Here is a 20,914-nt window from a genome sequence, read left to right on the forward strand (position 1 = left end):
GTGATTTGGTATATTGCGTTATATAAATAAAATTGACTTGACTTGACTTAAATGTGAATATTTTCTGGTTTCTTTAGTCCATGACAGTAAATTTAGGTTAAAATATGGACAGAATACCCGTAAAGACTGAGGAAAGAAACTGGCCATGAACTAACATTATTGAGTTCATAGTGGAGCAGAGGTCAGTCAGGAGAGGAGAAAAGGGCTTTAGCTGTTTGAAACTACTGAAAAAAACATGATTTTATAATAAACTGTCAATGTGAAGAAATGATGTAAAATGTATAGTCAGCAAAGAGAATTTGTCCAAATTATTTACTGTCTATCTGCTGGTTTGCGCTCCAGTCCAGTAGGTGGCGGTAATGCTCTGGCTTAGCAACGGCTAAAAAAAACCCACGAAGAAGAAGCAGCAGACCGGAAGTTTATCAAAGAAGACGAGCAGGCGTCGTTTTCAAAGCTCGTTAACGGCTGTTGTCTTGGTGCCGCGTCTGAGCCTGTAAACAATAAAACACCCAACCGGTAACTTAATGTTACCGTGATGAGTTCATTTTAACAGCGAACCGGTCCTCCTGCAGGTGAGAAACAAAACTGTTAAACCTCTCTGACGATATAACATTGTTTATGTTTAAAGTTAGACTGTTTGCTAGCTGTTAGCCTCCGTTTCCGTCCATATTTGCACATGCCAAACATCCTTCAAAAAGCCTCTCAGTTTAAGGTTGGCGTGCTTGTTAGCAGATATATGGAAGTATTAGACAAAACTTTTGAGTTTTGTAAAATCTTAATGATCTACTGATAAATCCGGCATGCATAAGAGCCACCAAGCTGCAACTAACTTTATTCTGTTTAACGCTAAATATCAACTCAGCTGCGACGCTGAAGTTAGCTTCAGATTCGTGGTTAAAGGGAAAAGTTATGAGAAACATAAATACTGATACTTAACTGCTAATCCTCCGTTTTTCTCACCACTTACACTTGTGAAAAAGTGTTAGACATCATAGAAAAAGACTTTACGCTGTTTCCACTTTCAGATTTGTGAAAGCTTTATTTTGCTCATGAAAACAGAAAAAAAGGGCGATTTCACTGCTTTTTTTTCTCCATCTAGACTACATTAGACCAGGTCCAGATCAAAATCCACTATACAAGGACTCATCAAATCTGGACTAGATTAACAAGGAGACTTTAGAGAATCATTAAAACACAGTTTCAGATTTGGGAAACCTTTATTCTGTTTTTGAAATCGCTAAAAAGGACTAAAAAAAAAACCCTATACTTAGACTTGTGTCAAATCTTAATAATGATAACCTAACTCAGATTTGTCATCATTATCATTACATCAGATCACTACACTCCCCTAACAAAACAGAGAACGGTTTGGTTGCTTCAAGTTTGCCTTTTAACAGATGCAGGTACATATAAACTGTTGATTTACACTCAGTTTACAGTTTATTTCATAAGCTTAGTTAAAAGTAATGAAGTCTAATGTAGCCGCCCTGCAATAAATCCCTCCTACATGAAGTGTAGACTAAACTAAAAAAATAAATATCCACATTAAATTACCCACCTTACTCCATAAAAACAATCTGTGACCTGATCTCTTTACTTTTTACAGTTTTGAATTTTATGTCCCTTCAGGTTTAATGCTACCTCATTGAATTGAAGCTGAAAATATCATGGACAACCTGGATTTTTCTGAAGAGGAAATTCAGGAACAGCTGGAGATCCTCGGCTACAAAAACATACCTAAACACAGACTGCATGAATTCAAGCAAGGTTAGACTCTGAACATATGGAAATGAGTCTGTGGTCAAATCTTTTCAATGCATAGAGTAGCATGTGTTACTACAGGCACTGGTCTGCTTATTATGTCTCATGAACAGATTGAATACAGTAAAAGTTACTCCAAAATTGATGAATGTTCATGTTTTAACTTGTCTTAAAAGCTTACTGTCTCTTTTTGTGTCATGTTAGATCTTGATGAACTGATTCGACACGGGAAATGGAAAAGCTTGACCTCGTCCCATCACCTAAACTCCACCAAATCTCAGACAGATGCGTTCCAGCCGAGTCCTCCCGCCTTCACCAAAGAGAAAGGTGACAGCAGAGGGTTGAATTTTTGAGCACTTTTTTTTTCCAAAGTCAGAATAATAAAACAACTGTAACGGTTAAAGATTTGCTTTAATTATTGTTGTATGTTAACCGGTGAATTGTGTGTTTTCTTCACAGTTAGTCGGTGCAACGCTGACGCCTTTGAAGGGTTTTTCTTACATGCAGGAAAAGTGGACCATGACAGACAGGTGAGTGTAGACCACACATGACAAGATTTGTTTTTCTTATTTCTCTTGATAAATGTAGATAAATGGCGTCACATGTTGAAATTTGCGGTGTTTGACATCAGAAAAAGGTTCAGGTTTTGATGTGTCAGTCCTCCAGAAGGAATGGGTCCATCCCAGTACCCCAACTTCCAGTCTTTAGCACTTAAGTGCACCTTCACGTCTCGCGAGGTGGTAGGCAAGTGTGTCCCTCCTCTGAAAAATGACAACACGTAGTACACTTTACCCACACTGGACGGACACTGATTCAAACATATTTAAAGCCAAGTGTGTCCCACAATTCACCACAGTCGTAATGTGTCAAGGTTGTTTGACCAACAGTTATCAACAGACATGAAAAGGTTGAAGTTTATGACAGTTGTTTAACAGTCAGTTTTAGAGACATAATCTGACTAATTTCCCACAAATTATTCTTTGAATCACTTCAGAAGGTTTAGTGAGAGAGGCTCAGGCTGAGACACACTTATTCATTGTATTTTTTTGCCACACAGGTGCTCACCACCTCTCAGAATAAAGACAACGGATGGAGGAAGGACCACTGTGACTCTTACGCTCAACACTCGGTGGCTCTGCAGCTCCGTCTGCCTTCAGGTGCTCCCAACGCGCTGCAGGTGGAGTCGGACCCCGAAGACACTCTGCACCCACCGCACCCCGACAGCTGTGCATCCACTCCCGACACCCTGGAGAGACGCTTCATCAAGAGAAAAGTCCTGAGGTCAGTTTAATAAGACTGGAGCTGAGGAGAAGCTGAGTTCTGAGGAGCGATCTGTGGATATTAAACATTGAGGCTCATCAGTCAAATTCAGGAATTCAAACTATTTTATAGAAAAGAGGAAAAAATATAGATATTTGAATCTTGACTTGCAGACTCACAGGAGCATCATGTTTATTATTTTCTAATTGTACACACACAAAAATGTGGGAATTTATTGATTTTTCTTTGATATATTTGCTAATTGTTTAGTCTTTAAAATGTCAATAATTATGAAAAGTAAGCAGAACCCAAAGTGAGTCAGTCTGTTAAACAAAAAGTGTTCAATTTAGTCCAGTACTGCAACTAAGGTTCATTTTCATTATCATTTAATTAGCAATTACCTTTTTGGATTAATAGTTTAGTCTATAAATTGTCAAAAAATAGTGAAATATAAAGTCAGAATGTCTATGATCCTAAAGTGACATCTTCTTAATGTCTTATTTGTCCGTCCGACAGTCCAAAACCGAAAGATATTAATTTACAATGATCAAAACAGCAAATCTTCACATTGATAAGCTCAATGAATGATTATGACAATGGTTATCAAAAGGCTCAGTAGTAGTGAACAGAAACAGGGAATGTGTGAAATCGTCAGTATACACACAGATTCAGAGAAGATTAAAAATAAAAATCTACCAATGACACACTGACAGCAGAAGAAGTGTGCTCACCACATGATAATAACAACAACTGTCTTAATAAAACAGAATTAATTTTGTCGTCACTGGAACAGGTCAGAAGAAAAAATATCCTAAATCCTCTGTTTAATGATTTAACTGGAGTTTTGTCTTCACACTGAGGTCTTCCTCTTTTTTCTTCCGCCTACAGGAAACATAAAGGACGGTCTCTAGTCTGCGATGAATCAGTGTACAGCGAAGACTCAGGTAACATAAACTTCTCTGTGTTTATGGAAATTCTTTCTGATCTGTTTTGAGTGCATTTGTACTATAATAATAATAATAACTTCTACTTATAAAGTACTTTTAACAACCTGAGTAACAAAGTATTTCAAAAGGCAGAAAATTAACATCAACAAATTATAAAAAAATAAATATAAGATGCAATTAAATGGGGATTATTTTTTAGATAACAGAAGACTGGACCAGAATAAAATGGATAAAACCAAAACTGGGTAAAAATGTTTTGTCATGGTGACAGATACAAGCTGCCGTAGTTCAGAGATTCATAACATGTAAGTATGGGTGTGCTTGAATACAAATACGTTATTCGGCAAAGCACAAATAGTGGGGTTTTTTTACGAATATTTGTTTCATACAAATATTTTAAAAATTATTTGTTTTTGGGAACAAAAAAAAACAACAAATACCAGCAGGCAGGTCAGTTATAGTCGCTATCTCAGTGTCTCTCCTCTGCTCCGCTGTGACGTCTATCAGCAGGTCTCAATAAGGGGAATCACATCCACCTGCTACATGACACACATTTCTTAATTTGGACATCACTTTATTACATCACTCTAAAATTATAAGCATAATAAAAACAAAAACAGGATTTTTAAGACCCTTTCCAATTTTATTCGAATACAAATACAAATAATTTTGCTGCCTCAACAAATACAGATACAAATACAAATAGTGGACTCTCTGATTTCCTGTCACTCTACGCTGAAATAAAAACAAAAGAAACCTGGAATGAGGTGAATGAATTAATACAGAATCGAATGACTGGAATAAACTCCAGGAAGCAGAGGTGTAATGTCTTCGGTCACCAGCAGTCGGAGCTGTTTCATCAGTGAGAGGAAGCTTCTGCATGTCAGCTAATCCTCTTAGCTCCTTCCTTAAGCCCTCCGCATCCACAGACCACACACCTCAGCAAGAGTGCAAGTCGCCACCATGTACAAAATGTACAACAGTCAATGGGACCAGGACAGCGACGACGACGACAAGAATTCCCTCAATTCTTCTTTTTGGTCTGATGGAGAGCGTCAGGAAGATGAGAAGGAGGAAGAGGAGGAGGAGGAAGTGGAGGTTGAGCGAGTGATTGAGAAGGAAAACTCCAAACCTGCTGCCCAGGTAGAGGACTCTCTCCTGGAGGCTTCGGAAGAAGAAAAGCCTGAGCTGAACCACCAAGGCGACGACACCACGGAGAGTTCGGAAGACGGCGAAGAGGGTAGTGATGCTGATGAAGGCTGTAGCAGTAGTGGTGATAGTCCAGTGCCGAGTCTGATGACCTCTGGGTACGGCACCTACAGACCAGAGGAGCAGGAGGGAGGCGACTACAGAGACGACCACACCATCACCGAGTTCGACCAAGACAGTCGGGGAGATCTCTCTGAGATGAGAGACGACGAAGAGGACGATCGGTCGCTCAGCAGCTTTGGTGGGTTTGACGTCGAACCCACGCACGAATTGGACTACGGCGAGACTCGTCCATCGTCTGTGCTTGAAGATGGCGAAGCTAATGTGTTGTGTTGCGGAGATGATGGTCCACGTGAAGAGACGGACATCACACACATGAAACCAGAAGAAGTTGAAAGCCAGGCAGATGAGCTGAAATTTGAAAATGAGCTTCCTGATGATCTGGACGCAGAGTCTGAAAACGAAGATGTCACATGTGAAAGATCCGAGCGACAACAACACGGCGTTTCCGTGGCTGAGAACGAATTCTTCCAGGATGGGAAGAAAGTGGAAGGTCTGACTGATCTTGAAGAGGGTGAAGAATACGAAAGGCTTGAAGCAGACGTGCAGGATCTTAACGTGGAGAGTAACGTAGAGCGAGACGTTGAGGACAAAGTGGAGTCTGAGGATCCAGACGAGTCTTCAAGCAACAAAGACATCAAGTTCATCGACTCCAAAGTGGATTCGAGCTGGAAGACGTACGTGGAGTGGGAAGGAAACCTCAGACACAAGAAGGGTGAATGTTGTTCTGTCTCTTGTAACTACTAGAAAGTCTCAGTTGTCAGGATATCAGACCTGAGATGGATCACTGTGAGGATTAAATCTTCATCCTTCATAGAGGAAGACACTACTAGTGGTATCTGTCCAGTATCAGCCTAAAACACAAGACAAACCGGAAAATCCCCAATCTTTAAAGCAGCTATGATCGATATTTTTTTTAATAATAATGTATGAAATGACAGTGTGTCATGTGTTCAACATATCAACTTAGCAATTGATGACAGTGTTGCATTTGCTATTTGTTTATGCTGAAAACAAGTGGAGAGAAAATCTGTTCTGTAAATCTTCAGTGTATTTATCTCTTGAACCGTCTGTCTGGTTCAGCAACACTAATACTGCAGATATGTGTTTTTTCAGTGAACAATTAAGCTCATCTCTGGTCATAATTAAACATAAAAAGTGGAGTCCTTCGACTGAACACAGAACCAAAAGCTGTCTGAGCATCAGATGACGGCTTGTGATTTAGTCTGGATCCTCCCATCAGCTGGAAAACTGATCAGATCAAACCTCTGAAGTTACTCTCTTGTTTTTCTTTGTTCCACGTTGTCATGCTGACTACAAGCAAGAAATTATACTTAAGAATTTAAACATTTAACCTGTTATTTGAGTGTCATTGATAAGTTTTGTTTTGCAGACGCAGCGAGCTCTCTGGAGGAGCGGCTGGCGGAGCTTCAGTTATCGGCACGACAAGACTCAGAGACGGAGAACCAAGACGTAACCAGACAGAGCGACACGCACGGCTCTGAGAGCGAGGAAATCTCCATGAGTGCCTTTGAGTCCTACATCAGAGGAATGGTGGGTAAACTCCGCTGTTTTTTGTTTTTTTTTTTAGAAGGGACAGTTTGTATTTCACTGTGCTATCCTTTACATGTTTTGAGACATTCACAGATTTTTTTAGTTGTTAGTTTTTAGCCTGAATGTCACGATTTCTCACTGAAAGTCACTTTATTGTTGTTTTATTTCGGACAGACTCAAACTCACAGTGACGTTGACCTCAGGCCCAAACCCAAATCCTGTAAGTCACAAGTAACCTCATACTAGTGGTGGAAGAAATACTCTCATCTTCAAGTAAAAGTAGATATATAGATAGATATAACAATGTACAATTACAAGTAAAAATCCTGAACTCAAAGTGTTACTTAAGTCCAGCAAAGTGTAAGTATTATCAGTTAAATGTACTTTAAAGATCAAAGTAAAAGAACTGGTTCTGCAGTGGTGAATATTTTATTATATATGACATTAGATTGTTAATACTGAAGCATCAGTGTGTAAGCAGCATTTTAAAGTTGTAGCTGGTCACAGTGGAGCTAGTTTTAACTACTTTATAACTACTTTTGGCTAGTTTAAGCTGTAAAAGTGCATCATATGTTTAAATCAATAAGTTGAGCACTTTATGTAAAATGTTAATATACAGTATAATCAGTAATTATAGCTGTCAGATAAATATAAAGGGACAATATTTCCCTCTAATTGTAGCAGAGAAGAAGTATAAAGTAGCAGAAAATTTAAATAAGTACAATTTTGAGGTATTTGAAGTACAGTAGTTACTTCCATCACTGCCTAATACACCAACTCATACTGTTATTTTCATAATGAAACTGACCAGCCTGTTTAAAATTGATCATATTTGTGTATGTTTCAGTCATCCGACCAGTGATGAACCAGCAAACCATAAAGAAGACGGATCCAGTGGCCAAGTAAGTTAAAAACCAGTTAAAATTACCCAGTTTTGGTACCAAAACTGATACTTGGATATAATGTGGAGCGAGTTCTCGGTGAAATGACCTGATAACAAGAAATACTGACTGAATGAAGGTGGTTAAAGATAAAAAGAAAACTGTAACACAACCTATTAATTCACATTGGATTCATGTTGACTCATTGGGTCATGTGGTGTCTCGTCTCTGCAGGTATTTCCAGTATAAGCAGCTCTGGGAGATGTTTAAACTTCCAGGAGAGAAGGACAGAAGAGCTCTCCGCTCGGAGATAAAGGTATGAAAAAATATCTTAAGTGTACAAATATTTACTTAAGCTCCTCCCAGTGTCAGATGCAGTTGTTGCTTTAACGTTTTCTTGTTGTGTTTTGCTTTTGTTTTCAGGAACGACTCGCATACCAGCCTCCACCAGTAAGTATTCTGACACGTTTTATAAGCTCAGACAGATTTCAAGTTTGATCCACATGTCAGTGTTGAAGTATCGTAAGACTTGTTTTGTTGCGTGTTCCAGCCTAAACCTCGGAGAGTCTACGTGCGGAACACCTACACCGTGCCAACAGAGAAGAAGCGCTCGGCGCTCCGCTGGGAGATCAGGAACGATTTGGCCAACGGTCTCCTTCCGTACAAATACAGTTATCGATTTTAAGCCTTTTACGCTCCTCACATGCCTTTTAGACTTTTAAATGAGACGTTGCATCGGTTTTTATCATCAGCATTATTTATTAATGATTTTTTTTTTGTTAAACATAATAAACACATAAAGAAAAACAAACGTCTTAACTGCAGTCAGTCAATATATTACATCTTATGGGAAGTCGGAGTACGGCAGTTTAAAGGGGTACAGAGGTGTGTAACGCTGGTCGTGCCAAAGCAGCTTTTCTTCCAAAAACTTGATAGTTTCCAGCGTGAGGATGACGGCTTCATGTTTCAGCATGCTGTGGACGTTCAGACCTGACAGAGAAAAGACAAAACAGATTCATCAGTGGAATCAGGCAGCTCTCCTTGTTTTGGAAGACAAGAGGTTTATTTTGTTACATATTTAAGCAATATGGGTGCTGATTTTCTATATTTTTCTTATTGTCAATAAATCTCATGTTTGGAGCCAAACCAACATTGAACTGATCTACTGACAAGTATTGTGTGTGTGCATCCAAAGCCTGATATATCTTATTCCTCTGTGCCGTAGACCTCTGTTGTTGTTCCAAAAACTATTAAAAACACGTCAATGAGCCACATCGCTGCACTGGGTGACACGTTCCTTCATTATGAAGAGTTTGGTCACGTTAGTTTGTTCAGAAACAGCTCCAAAGACTAATAACAGCGATCATGTTTTCAGTCTCCAGAAAGTAGTTCTGTGTACTATTCTGTCTACTACATTATAGATTTATCAAATAATTTCATTACAAAGTCAAGAGGTTGTGATATGTAGCACAACAAGCTAGCGAAGCTGTAAACAGAACCGTGGTCCTGCACATGCTCAGTGCACAGAACTAATCTCCAGAGACTGAAAACGCAAACACTGATATTAGCCTTTGGGGACTCATAACAGCTTTATCCTTTAACACAACTGAAGTGACACATTAGAGGTAAATATTAAAATAATGATGTTAAAACAGTTTGTCAGGGTGATAGTTGTTGAGGATTGCTTTGTTGTTGCCATTAGCTTGTTAGCTTAATTATCATTGTGATATAAATTATTACAGAATTCAACAGACCCACAGCCACAAAAAGTTACATGTATGTAAGGAAAAATGTTTAAGTTAATTTAAGAAATGCATCCCCTGTCTTCTTATCCATACAGGAATCAGTTGAGATACAAGGTCTTTCTTTTTCTGCTATCTATTGGTTGACATTTTAACACCTTAACTGTATTAATACAGCACTACTGTGAATTGCAACAGAGCTTTACTACTATAAACGTTTTGCATTAGATACAGAAATGTTGAGCGATAACTTACCGATTGCTGGAATAACGTTCACCGACTTTAAATTAGCTGTGGCCTGAAGGATGTTTTCAGGAAACTCTTCACCTCTGAAAGCAACAAGAACAACGTCAGCACTGAGAGAACCACAGAGTTACACAGTTACACAACTCCACTGATGATACTTACACATCGACTATTAAGACAGACGCTCCCCAGTGTCTCTGTTTGATGAGGTCCAGCAGGTACTGAGGGTCTGGTGTAGGGATGTTCAGGGAGTCCACAATGTGAAGGTAGTCCTGGAAAAAGATGCAACATTCAGTTTATAATGATGATTATTTTAATGAATTATAAAAATGTAAATACAGCCTCAAGAAAACTGTAATAGAACAATAATATCATAATTGAAAGACCATTTCTGGAGTTCCTGACTTCTAGTAGAACTGGAGCAGTTGTTTTTTTTATGAGTGTGTCTTTTGTTTGTTGGTCTCACCCACATGGACACACGCCAGATACAAATTCACACTACACCAGTGATCAACGTTGTCTGTTGGTGCATTTCCATCCACCTGTTTTTATCAGCATTTTCAAATTTGTGCATAAAAAAAAATATGAATGGAAACAGAAAATTTACATGTGTTTTTCACTGTTTAAGTTTTGACTGAAGATCTTTAAATTCTCTTCTCTAATGGTTTAATGGCACTGACTGGAAAATCAGCACCACCAGCTTTTCATCTCTACAACCCAACTTCAAATACTCACATAACAGCTGTGGATGAAAATGTGTAATGCAAATTTTTATCAATTTACTGGAAATTCTTTTGAAATTTGCACTACATCTGGATGGAAACCCAGTCAAGTCAATGTTTTTAGCCCGACATCATATCACAATCAGTACAGCATACCAGGGCTTATCGATTAATCTTTGGATTGTTTTCTCAATTAATCATGAGTTGTTTGGTTTAACCAGACAATTTTTTTCTAAAAAAAAAAAAAAAAAGACTCCAAACGATGAATCGATTGTCAAGATAGTTTATGATTAATTTAACTGCTGGCAACTAATCGATCAATCATTGCAGCTCTACAGCTACATCATCTATCCTTAGACCCTCAATTAGTTAAAGAAAAACTCCCCCAAATACAACACGAATGTTTCATGAGGGAGGAAATGCGTTCAATGATATACAAAGTGTTTTGGTGACTAACGCTCAACGTAAACGTTACTTTTCTTTGTTTACAACAGAACTCCACAGGGCACCTTTAAGTGTCCTGAATGTGGATCAATCTGGTTCTTTACATATTTACTTGTCTACAAACTGCTGCACGCTGGAGTCATTTAATTATTTAGAAACCTGTTCTGTTACATTCTGTCCACTAGAGAGTGCTGACAAGCTTATTTTGACACTGTAAAATGGTCATATGTCTTTAATAACCAACTTAAAGGCATCCTTAGAAAAAACCTTCATGTGTTTATGTTAAAAAAAAAAACCCTCGAACACTGACATCTGTATGTTTTCTGTTCTGCTCTCATCAGCAGGTGTCGGTTACCTGAGCCATCTTGGAGCTCAGCGCCACTTTGAGTCCTTGCACTCGAACTTTCATGGGCAGCATGTAGTAGTAACTGGTCGGGCCTCTGGGTCCATGAGACACCCCACCTGAGAGAGACATCACCTGTCAGACGTATTCTGATTTCCAGACTGTGAAGCGCTCGAGATCAAATGACTGAGGGATGAAATTTATCTCTAGTGACAACACGCTTTAAAGGGAAAAACAAAGCAATTACACACAAATGAAGCCGTCACTGTTTCTAGAAGAGTGTTTCTCATTTTTGACCTTGTAAAAACAAATTAAATGAATAAAAGCTTTAAAGGAACATTTCACAACAAAACCAAAATCTGTCAGGTGACAAATCTTTCACCTCCTCTCCATATCGGTGATCGGATGCTTCCGTGGCGAGCTCTTCCACTTCCTTTCTGTCGCCATGGTTTCTTGCCTCCTCCTCTGACCTCCGACCTGATCTTTGTGTTGGCGTGGCTCTGAGGGAGGAAAAAGACGACACCTCAGCTACTTTAGAGACAGATTTTCCTACTTTTTAAAAAACTGGATGGTTTTCATTCATAGTTTGAGCCTTTTCTCTAATTCAGCCGACAGCATAGTTACATTAATCCAATGTGTTCATCTCTTAACAAAACACAGGTGACACTAGGAAGCAATCTGACAAGAAACAGGACAAACATTTCAGAGAGAATCTGTACTTACAATCCTTTTATAAGCTCTCTGCCATGTTTCAACCGCGTGAAGAATATCGAGCCTGAGAGGAGAGAGAACGAAGGTTTAATCCAGGATTCAGTTTGAGATGAATAGTTGATATAGAGCTTGTTTTTTTTAGATTTGAAGAAATAACGGATGTTGAGGAACACTGGAGGTTGAGCTGACAGCAGCTCTTTATGTTTGGGAAAGAAACTGAGGGCAGAATTAACGGGATTCCCCTGAAGTAAGGTGAAAAGTTACATGTTGAAGCTTTAAAACTGTGAGCTCAGCTTTACCGGGGAGCCACGGCGAAGACGTCGGGATGGAGGTGAGCCACACCGAGCGGCTCGCTGTCCTGCTTCTCCAGAGTCTCCACCCACGTGGGGACGGGGGTCAGGTGAGAAGGAACGACAGCATCACATGTCCTCAGAACAGGCAGAGAACAGTCTGGAGGAGGCGGCGGACGCTCTGCGAAGGAAAACACAAGATCAGTCAGTCAGTCAGTGTCGGACATCTGTAATGATGCAGTCAGTCAATATTGTTACAATTCTACGAGTTATCTGATCATTCTGGTGTGGTGCGCCTTGTCAGAGGAAAGTTTGTCCCATGTGGATATGAAAGCTGAATGCAGACAGAAACTCTGGGAGGAAAGATTTAAAAGTAATCAACCGATTTAGCATTTCACTCCTATAAAACTGTCAGACTTACACTGGACAGTTTAAAAAAAAAAACAAAATCATGGCAGCAGAACCAGAAATATTGTTTATATTCAACATATTCTTCTTCTTTGTCAAAATCTGGAGCCTACATTACCCACAGTGCAACTCAGTTGTGTTATGATAGTAGCAGCTAATGTAGCCTGGAGCTGCTAGCCTCCAGCAGAGATGAGGAGCTGCAGAGGTCTGGTAACGTCACTTCTTTCTAACTCCACACCTCCAGTTTCAAACTTCATCCTAAGCCCCAGCTGACACTGACTCAAGTGACATCACTTGAGGCAATTTATCAGATTTCAACACAGTTCCTTCTGGAGCCACAAAAGGCTTCATACTACTTTTTACACATACGCAGTAATACTCCCCAACACATGGAAACACTTGCTGATGGGGAAAACCGGTGGAGTTCCTCTCTAATATTTTATCTTTTGGGGATAAAAATATAATATGTAGAGACTTTAAAATGTTTTATACTGAATTTCAAACACCGCATCAATGCAACTGGCAACCACATTCAGCTGAGAAGAAGTTTAGATTAATCTACAGACGTACTTGATCTGGAAGGATCCACGAGGTTTGTAGGCAGCAGTAAATTGGACGGCAGAGCGCTTTCACTGGAGAACGACGAGGCAAACTGAGGAGGAGAAGACTTTCAGTTAATGGAGCAGCTTGAGAAATGACAAAACACACAAACACAATCAAATAACAGGCTGACATCTGTTACAATCAGCAGGTACTGCAAGACCTTCAAATGTTCAACCATTCAGCTCACTTGCTTGTACATTGTACACGCTTAGTCTGACAGCACTGCAGTCTGAATGATTGTAACTCAGACCACTTTATTTACAAGTAGAGCCACAAATAATGATTATTCACATTTTTATTTCATCATTTAGTCACTGAAATGTTAAAAAATAGTGAAACCACAGAAAACAGTAAAAAAAAAAAAAAAAAAAGGGAAGGATCCAAGCCTGTTCTGTGTTCATCACGCCATTTAGTGCCTGTTTTCATGCACATGTTTATTTGTTGTTTTAAGACAGACTAGAAAAACTGTCAATCTGTCCTTTCAAATATATATGTATATATTCAGTTTGTTTTAAATAGACCTGCTTCTTAGTTATCTAAACAATTACAACTACATTGACAAGTGTATCTCCTTCCAGATGCTTTAAGTTAGAATTATAATCAACAGAAACTACATAACGCAAAAAGTGAGTAGATTTATCTCTAATTAAAGTCAATAACATGAAACTACGTGCAGCTGCTGTTCAGAACTGCAGGTTAAACGTTTCTCACCCTTCTGGTGGCTCCTCTGCCAAAAACTACCAGAGATAAACGAAGCATTTCGGTCCGGTTTTCTTCGACAGCCACATATAATTAATTCCCTCTAAAAATAAGTTGATACAAACATTATAAACTGAGTAAAATCCTGCTAGTATCTCTCTGTTTGCCGCATGAAAGGTCGTGGTAGCTTTTCCGTGTGGTGTGTTGGCGCGTGTTGATGACGACAGAGCTGGTTCCCATGGGTCCCATCGTCTCCAGGAAACCAGATTATTATTGTAGTTTATAAAGTTTAAAATATAAATGATCCACAGTGCAAATAAAATGCTTCATAAGGAAAATTTTATGAATTGTTTTTGATATTTCTCAGGTCAATATGATATAATATATGCTGAAATTAAATTCTCAAAAAAGAAAACCCATTAATAATTTATGTGAATCACACATTTTTGCACACGGAATGAACCTGAATTGTTTGTCTTCATTTGCTTTATGAAGTGTGATGGTACCTTTTATTTTTATTTATTAATTTTCCATGCATTTATTTATTTATTTATAAAAACTGATTAATAATTAGAATCAGAATAATTGATTTAATCTTTTATTTTGATAACTGACTACAAAAGACAATGACAGGACACATTATTTTACTTAAGAAACTGTGTAATAGGCTGAAATTAATATAAACTTAATGAAAATACACTCACCAAGCACTTTATTAGAAACGCCTGTGCACACTAATTCAATCCAATACAACAGCTCTGCCATAAATTCTATTTTTATGAAGCTTATGTATTTTCAGTTTTTGTTCACATTGTCAGAAAGGTGATAATTCTACTTTATATTTATTGTTGAGGTTGTAGCGGGTGGTGGTGGTATACTGAATATTTTGTCCCCCTTGTTAATATTACATTTTTCAATATAATACTCCAGTATACCACCACCACCCACTACAACCTCAATAATAAGCATAAATTATAAGTATGGGTGTTCCTGATAAAATGCTTGTTGAGTGTAGTTCCTAGATAGTCCTTCTTTCTATAAAGGTGCACAATATGACAGGGGAAACAAATCAATTGTTTTTGTTTTTTAGTTTTTGATAGAATATACAAATAATATATGATGCATCCATTTTAACCAGGTTCAAAATTTCCATGGTCAGCTAGCTAGCTAGTTGATTGTTGATATTTAAGGTTTTATGCTTATCTTAACAATTTCATTATTATTTCATTATATGTTCAGAAATGTAGAAGGAAAAACTGTTAATATCGTTTTAATAGTGTCAACTATATACAGTACATCAGTGAATATCAAATATATTTTTTTAAAAGCATAGACATGTTACAAATGGTATTAAACTATGCATAACTGTACATATTTTAACATTCAGTTTTTAACATATAAGAACAACTTACATCATGTTATAGTACCCAGTAGCACCCTCAAATCCACAAATTTCCTCCTTGAGTTTTATAACATCAAAAGTGAACTGGGAAGAAAATTTGGGGACTTCAGTCTTTGGGTGCTACAACAATATCAGGAGGTTTAACTTTTAATGTAAATAGAAATAATACCTACTTGTCAAGCATGTATTGTATGGTATAAACACTCAGTATTACAAAATATGAAAAAGCTCAAATTTATATATAAAACAAGTGCAAGAATACTGCAGTACAATGAAGTTATGCATCATCACAAAGGTACATGTACAAAAAAATCACTCTAGAGACAGACAGTGACACGTTTCATTAATATACATAACATAAATCATACATACAACATAAAACAGCTTAAGTCACAATAAATAAACCTGATACAAAGGCTCACTCAAAGAAACATTTGGTACCTCTTACATCTGTTGTTTGAATCTTACATGAGGTTGGAGAAGAAGAATGTTGACCCTTTTAGGTAGTTTTCAGCTGGAACTTCAAGGTTCACATTTCCTGGATTAAAGTCAAGCCCCCCAAGTGTGTTGTATTTACGATTTGGCATTTTTTGATTTTGTGCTTGTGTGGGGAAAACAGTGACGTAATATCCGTCTGAACTGCCTGAAGGCACTTTTACTCTTGAGTCTTGAGAGAAATGTGGCAAACGTACGTCAGTTATAGGCTGCATTGCTCTCTGGTGCCTTGAATGCATATCAATGTCACCAGCTGGGACTCTTCTTCTAGCGTGTCTGGGGTCCCTCATATCAATCCCAACACCAGATCCTGAGCTCATCTGTCTATAGTTATGTGATGCTTGGAGGTCCAGTGTTGAACCTCTGGCCTTAGGCACATGATGCTTTCCTGTGAAATCATCAATGTTGAGATCTGAATGGTTGAAATCAATATGGTGGCCTAAATTAGCACCCATCACAGGGTAGCTGGACCTTGATTTGTTCCTGGGTGACTTCCCTTCAGTGTGACGACGTCTGATATCTGCATCTATGTCCAGGACAGGCATTCTCATATTTCCCCCTATATCTGATCTCCGATTCTTATATGAAGGCTTTCTGAGTGAAGGATCATTAATGTCAAGTTGTGGAGATTTGAGATGTAGCTGTGTATTCTGGATACCCGCTTCAGGCAAGCTGAGGTCAATGTTTGGAGCACTGATCTTTGGACCTGTGATACTCCCCTTCAACTCAGGTCGTTCTATGTTACCATTTATACCTAGATCAGGACGTTTTGCACTAAGATCTAGCTGATTGGTATTGAAGTCTGGCATATTTAAATTGGGCATTTTCAATTTTCCTTTTGGACCATCAATATCTACATTTGGGATATTTAGATCCCCATTTATGTCAACATTGGGGCCTTTTGGCATCTTCATTTTTGGCTTTGCATCAGGAGAACCAATGTTGATATCTGGAGTGTTCACATCTAACTTAGGAGTTTTAAGGTCCATGCTTGGTAAGCCTAGCTTTGGGGTATCAATTCCACCCTCTATCTTTGGAGCTCTGAGATTCAAATCTGGGGTTTTCAAGTCTGGATTTATGTTCAAATTTGGTTCTTTTGGTAATTTGGCATTAAAATCTGGCAAATTGAGGTCAAAGTTTGGGCCATCTATCTTTGGACCAGAAAACCCCACTTCAGGCATTTTCAAATGTGGCTTTTTAAATTTTCTGGATGGGCTGCCAAAATCAACATTTGGCATTTCAAAGCCACTTTTGGACCCTTTGAGGTTGACATTGGGTGCATTGATGTCGATATCTGAGCCATTTAAATTGCCATCAATCTCAGGTCCTTTAAAGCTTGGTAGATAAACTTTAGGCATTTTTAATTTTGGCATTTTCAGCTTTGCTTTGGGTGAACCAGTGTTGAAATCTGGAGTGTTCATATCTAACTTGGGAGCTTTAAGGTCCATGTTTGGTAAGTCCAAGTCAGGGGTATCAATTCCACCATTTATCTTTGGAGCTTCCAGACTTAAATCTGGTGACTTCAGATTGGTGTTTATGTCCATATGTGGTCCTTTTGGCAATGTACCTGAAATATTAAATTTAGGTATTTTCAATTTGCCTGAGGGAGCATTAACATCCCAATCTGGAGCATGAAGCTCTGGCATTTTCAGTTTACTTGATGGCATATCTAAGTTGACATTTGGGGCATTGAAGTCCAGTTTGGGGCTTTTGAGGCCAACCGTGGGCATGTTCAGATCTGGTGCATTTATTCCACCACTGAGGTTAGGACCAGAGATACCCAAGTCAGGTGATTTGAGGTCCAAGTTAGGGGCATCAAATTTTGGACTAGAAAGCCCCAAATCAGGCAGGTTCAAGTTTGGATTTTTGAATTTTCCAGACGGACCAGCAATATCAACATCTGGCATTCCCAGGTCTGCTTTAGGACCTTTGAGATTGATGTTTGGTACATTTATATCAACATCTGGACAATCAAAGTTTCCATCAATTTCAGGTCCTTTTAGGCTTGGAAGGCTAAATTTAGGCATCTTTAGTTTGGGCATTTTAAATTTTGCTTTGGGTGAACCAATGTTGACATCTGGAGTGTCCATATCTAACTTGGGAGCTTTAAGGTCCATGTTTGGTAAGTCCACATCAGGAGTATCAATCCCACCCTTTATCTTTGGAGCTTCCAGACTTAAATCTGGTGACTTCAGATCAGTGTTTATGTCCATATGTGGTCCTTTTGGCAATGTACCTGAAAGATTAAATTTAGGCATTTTCAATTTGCCTGAGGGAGCATTAATATCCCAGTCTGGAGCATGAATCTCTGGCATTTTCATTTTAGCTGATGGCATATCTAAGTTGACATTTGGGGTATTTAGGTCCAGTTTGGGGCTTTTGAGACCAACCGTGGGCATGTTCAGATCTGGTGCATTTATTCCACCACTGAGATTAGGACCAGAGAAATCTAGGTCAGGAGATTTGAGGTCCATGTTAGGGCCATCCAACTTTGGACCAGAAAGCCTTAAATCAGGCAGGTTCAAGTTTGGCTTTTTGAATTTTCCAGATGGACCAGCGATATCAACATCTGGCACTCCTAAATCTGCTTTAGGACCTTTGAGATTGACGTTGGGTACATTTATATCAACATCTGGACAATCAAAGTTTCCATCAATTTCAGGTCCTTTTAGGCTTGGAAGGCTAAATTTAGGCATCTTTAGTTTGGGCATTTTAAATTTTGCTTTTGGTGAACCAATGTTGACATCTGGAGTGTTCATATCTAACTTGGGAGTTTTAAGGTCCATGTTTGGTAAGTCCACGTCGGGAGTATCAATTCCACCATTTATCTTTGGAGCTTTCAGACTTAAATCTGGCGACTTCAGATCAGTGTTAATGTCTATCTTTGGTCCTTTTGGCAATGTACCTGAAAGATTAAATTTAGGCATTTTCAATTTGCCTGAGGGAGCATTAACATCCCAATCTGGAGCATGAAGCTCTGGCATTTTCAGTTTGCCTGATGGCATGTCCAAATTGACATTTGGGGTATTTAGGTCCAGTTTGGGGTTTTTGAGGCCAACTGTGGGCATGTTCAGATCTGGTGCATTTATTCCACCACTGAGGTTAGGACCAGAGAAATCTAGATCAGGAGATTTGAGGTCCAAGTTAGGGCCATCTAACTTTGGACCAGAAAGCCTTAAATCAGGCAGGTTCAAGTTTGGCTTTTTGAATTTTCCAGATGGACCAGCGATATCAACATCTGGCACTCCTAAGTCTGCTTTGGGACCTTTGAGATTGATGTTGGGTACATTCATATCAACATCTGGACAATCCAAGTTTCCATCAATTTCAGGTCCTTTTAGGCTTGGAAGGCTAAATTTAGGCATCTTTAGTTTGGGCATTTTAAATTTTGCTTTGGGTGAACCAATGTTGACATCTGGAGTGTCCATATCTAACTTGGGAGCTTTAAGGTCCATGTTTGGTAAGTCCACATCAGGAGTATCAATCCCACCCTTTATCTTTGGAGCTTCCAGACTTAAATCTGGTGACTTCAGATCAGTGTTTATGTCCATATGTGGTCCTTTTGGCAATGTACCTGAAAGATTAAATTTAGGCATTTTCAATTTGCCTGAGGGAGCATTAACATCCCAGTCTGGAGCATGAATCTCTGGCATTTTCATTTTAGCTGATGGCATATCTAAGTTGACATTTGGGGCATTGAAGTCCAGTTTTGGGCTTTTGAGGCCAACCTTGGGCATGTTCAGATCTGGTACATTTATTCCACCACTGAGGTTAGGACCAGAGAAATCTAGGTCAGGAGATTTGAGGTCCAAGTAATGCCCATCTAACTTTGGACCAGAAAGCCCCAAATCAGGCAGGTTCAAGTTTGGCTTTTTGAATTTTCCAGACGGACCAGCAATATCAACATCTGGCATTCCTAGGTCTGCTTTAGGACCTTTGAGATTGATGTTGGGTACATTTACATCAACATCTGGACCATCTAAGTTTCCATCCATTTCAGGTCCTTTTAGGCTTGGAAGGCCAAATTTAGGCATCTTTAGTTTGGGCATTTTAAATTTTGTTTTGGGTGAACCAATGTTGACATCTGGAGTGTTCATATCTAACTTGGGAGCTTTAAGGTCCATGTTTGGTAAGTCCAAATCAGGGGTGTCAATTCCACCGTTTATCTTTGGAGCTTCCACACTAAAATCTGGTGACTTCAGATCTGTGTTAATGGCCATATTCGGTCCTTTTGGCAGTGTGCCTGAAAGATCTAATTTAGGCATTCGAAATTTGCCAGTGGGGGCATCAATATGCATGTCAGGAACATTCAAGTCAATATTTGGCTCCTTCATTGCTGGTACTTTGAATTGACCTGAGGGCATATCTAAGTTGACATCTGGCCCAGTAAGGTCTAGTTTGGGTTGGTCCATCTCGGGCAAATTCAAACTTGGAGAACCAATAGCCCCTTTAAATTTGGGGGCTGAAAGATCAAAGTCTGGAGTACCTAGTTTACCATTAAGCCCTCTCAGATTTGGTCCTGAGAGTCCAAAATCTGGCATTTCAAAATTTGGCATCTTAATTTTTCCTGACGGCCTTCCAATGTTGGCATCAGGGATTTTCAGCTCTGAATTTGGACCTTTGAAATCAAGTGAAGGTGCATCAAAGTCAAACTGTGGCTTTGACAAATTCATATCAAGACCACCTGATGGCAGGTCTGGTCTGTTTAGAGATCCATCTACATCAATATTTGGTCTTTTTGGGCCTGATAGATTAAACTGATTTTTTTTCAGCTTTGGCAAGGTGAATTTTCCTTTGGGTGAATCAATGTTTACTTCTGGAGAGTGGAGGTCTAAATTTGGAACTTTGAAATCCATTTTTGGTACACTCAAGTCAGGAGAATCCATGCCCTTCATTTTTGGGGATTTCAAAGTTAGTTCAGGTGTTTTCAACCCTGCATTGATATCCACATCTTTTTTCTTTGGTAATGTGCCAAAGAGCTTAAACTTTGGCAATTTAAACTTGCCAGAGGGAGCATCAGTGTCTAATTTACCAGAGGGAATATTAATATCCACATCTGGGTTATTAAGGCCTACTTTTGGGTCTTTGAGATCAATACCAGGCAAATGCATACCCTCTTTAAACTTGGGAGCAGATA

At 38.9% G+C, this 20,914-nt stretch overlaps 2 protein-coding genes across 2 annotated transcripts; one reads left to right on the forward strand and one right to left on the reverse strand.

The window, feature by feature from the left end:
* Window positions 1-397: 397 nt before the first annotated feature.
* hyls1 (HYLS1 centriolar and ciliogenesis associated) lies at window positions 398-8,469 on the forward strand. Its single transcript, XM_044340492.1, has 12 exons — window positions 398-572; window positions 1,630-1,767; window positions 1,966-2,088; window positions 2,221-2,291; window positions 2,819-3,042; window positions 3,910-3,965; window positions 6,631-6,791; window positions 6,966-7,011; window positions 7,639-7,693; window positions 7,907-7,988; window positions 8,096-8,122; window positions 8,223-8,469. Exons 2-12 carry the CDS (start codon window positions 1,668-1,670, stop codon window positions 8,355-8,357), a joined length of 1,080 nt encoding a protein of 359 aa, XP_044196427.1. The 5' UTR covers window positions 398-572; window positions 1,630-1,667; the 3' UTR covers window positions 8,358-8,469.
* mrpl4 (mitochondrial ribosomal protein L4) lies at window positions 8,410-14,105 on the reverse strand. Its single transcript, XM_044340514.1, has 9 exons — window positions 13,893-14,105; window positions 13,149-13,230; window positions 12,180-12,351; window positions 11,893-11,944; window positions 11,552-11,669; window positions 11,182-11,288; window positions 9,823-9,932; window positions 9,670-9,743; window positions 8,410-8,662 (listed from the first exon to the last, which is right to left on the reverse strand). Exons 1-9 carry the CDS (start codon window positions 13,938-13,940, stop codon window positions 8,517-8,519), a joined length of 909 nt encoding a protein of 302 aa, XP_044196449.1. The 5' UTR covers window positions 13,941-14,105; the 3' UTR covers window positions 8,410-8,516.
* Between the last annotated feature and the right edge of the window lie 6,809 nt (window positions 14,106-20,914).

Source organism: Thunnus albacares, chromosome 3 (assembly GCF_914725855.1).
Source record: "Thunnus albacares chromosome 3, fThuAlb1.1, whole genome shotgun sequence".
In the NCBI taxonomy this organism is placed as follows: Eukaryota; Metazoa; Chordata; class Actinopteri; order Scombriformes; family Scombridae; genus Thunnus; species Thunnus albacares.

Excerpts from the sequence above, each read along its gene's own strand:
- mrpl4 (XM_044340514.1), bottom strand. The coding sequence starts at position 13,940 with ATGCTTCGTTTATCTCTGGTAGTTTTTGGCAGAGGAGCCACCAGAAGG. Across the intron at positions 13,231-13,892 it reads GCAGAGGAGCCACCAGAAGG|TTTGCCTCGTCGTTCTCCAG; the intron begins GTGAGAAACGTT and ends TCTCCTCCTCAG. Across the intron at positions 11,670-11,892 it reads AGAGAGCTTATAAAAGGATT|AGCCACGCCAACACAAAGAT; the intron begins GTAAGTACAGAT and ends TTCCTCCCTCAG.
- hyls1 (XM_044340492.1), top strand. The coding sequence starts at position 1,668 with ATGGACAACCTGGATTTTTCTGAAGAGGAAATTCAGGAACAGCTGGAG. Across the intron at positions 6,792-6,965 it reads AGTCCTACATCAGAGGAATG|ACTCAAACTCACAGTGACGT; the intron begins GTGGGTAAACTC and ends TATTTCGGACAG. Across the intron at positions 7,694-7,906 it reads AAGACGGATCCAGTGGCCAA|GTATTTCCAGTATAAGCAGC; the intron begins GTAAGTTAAAAA and ends TCGTCTCTGCAG.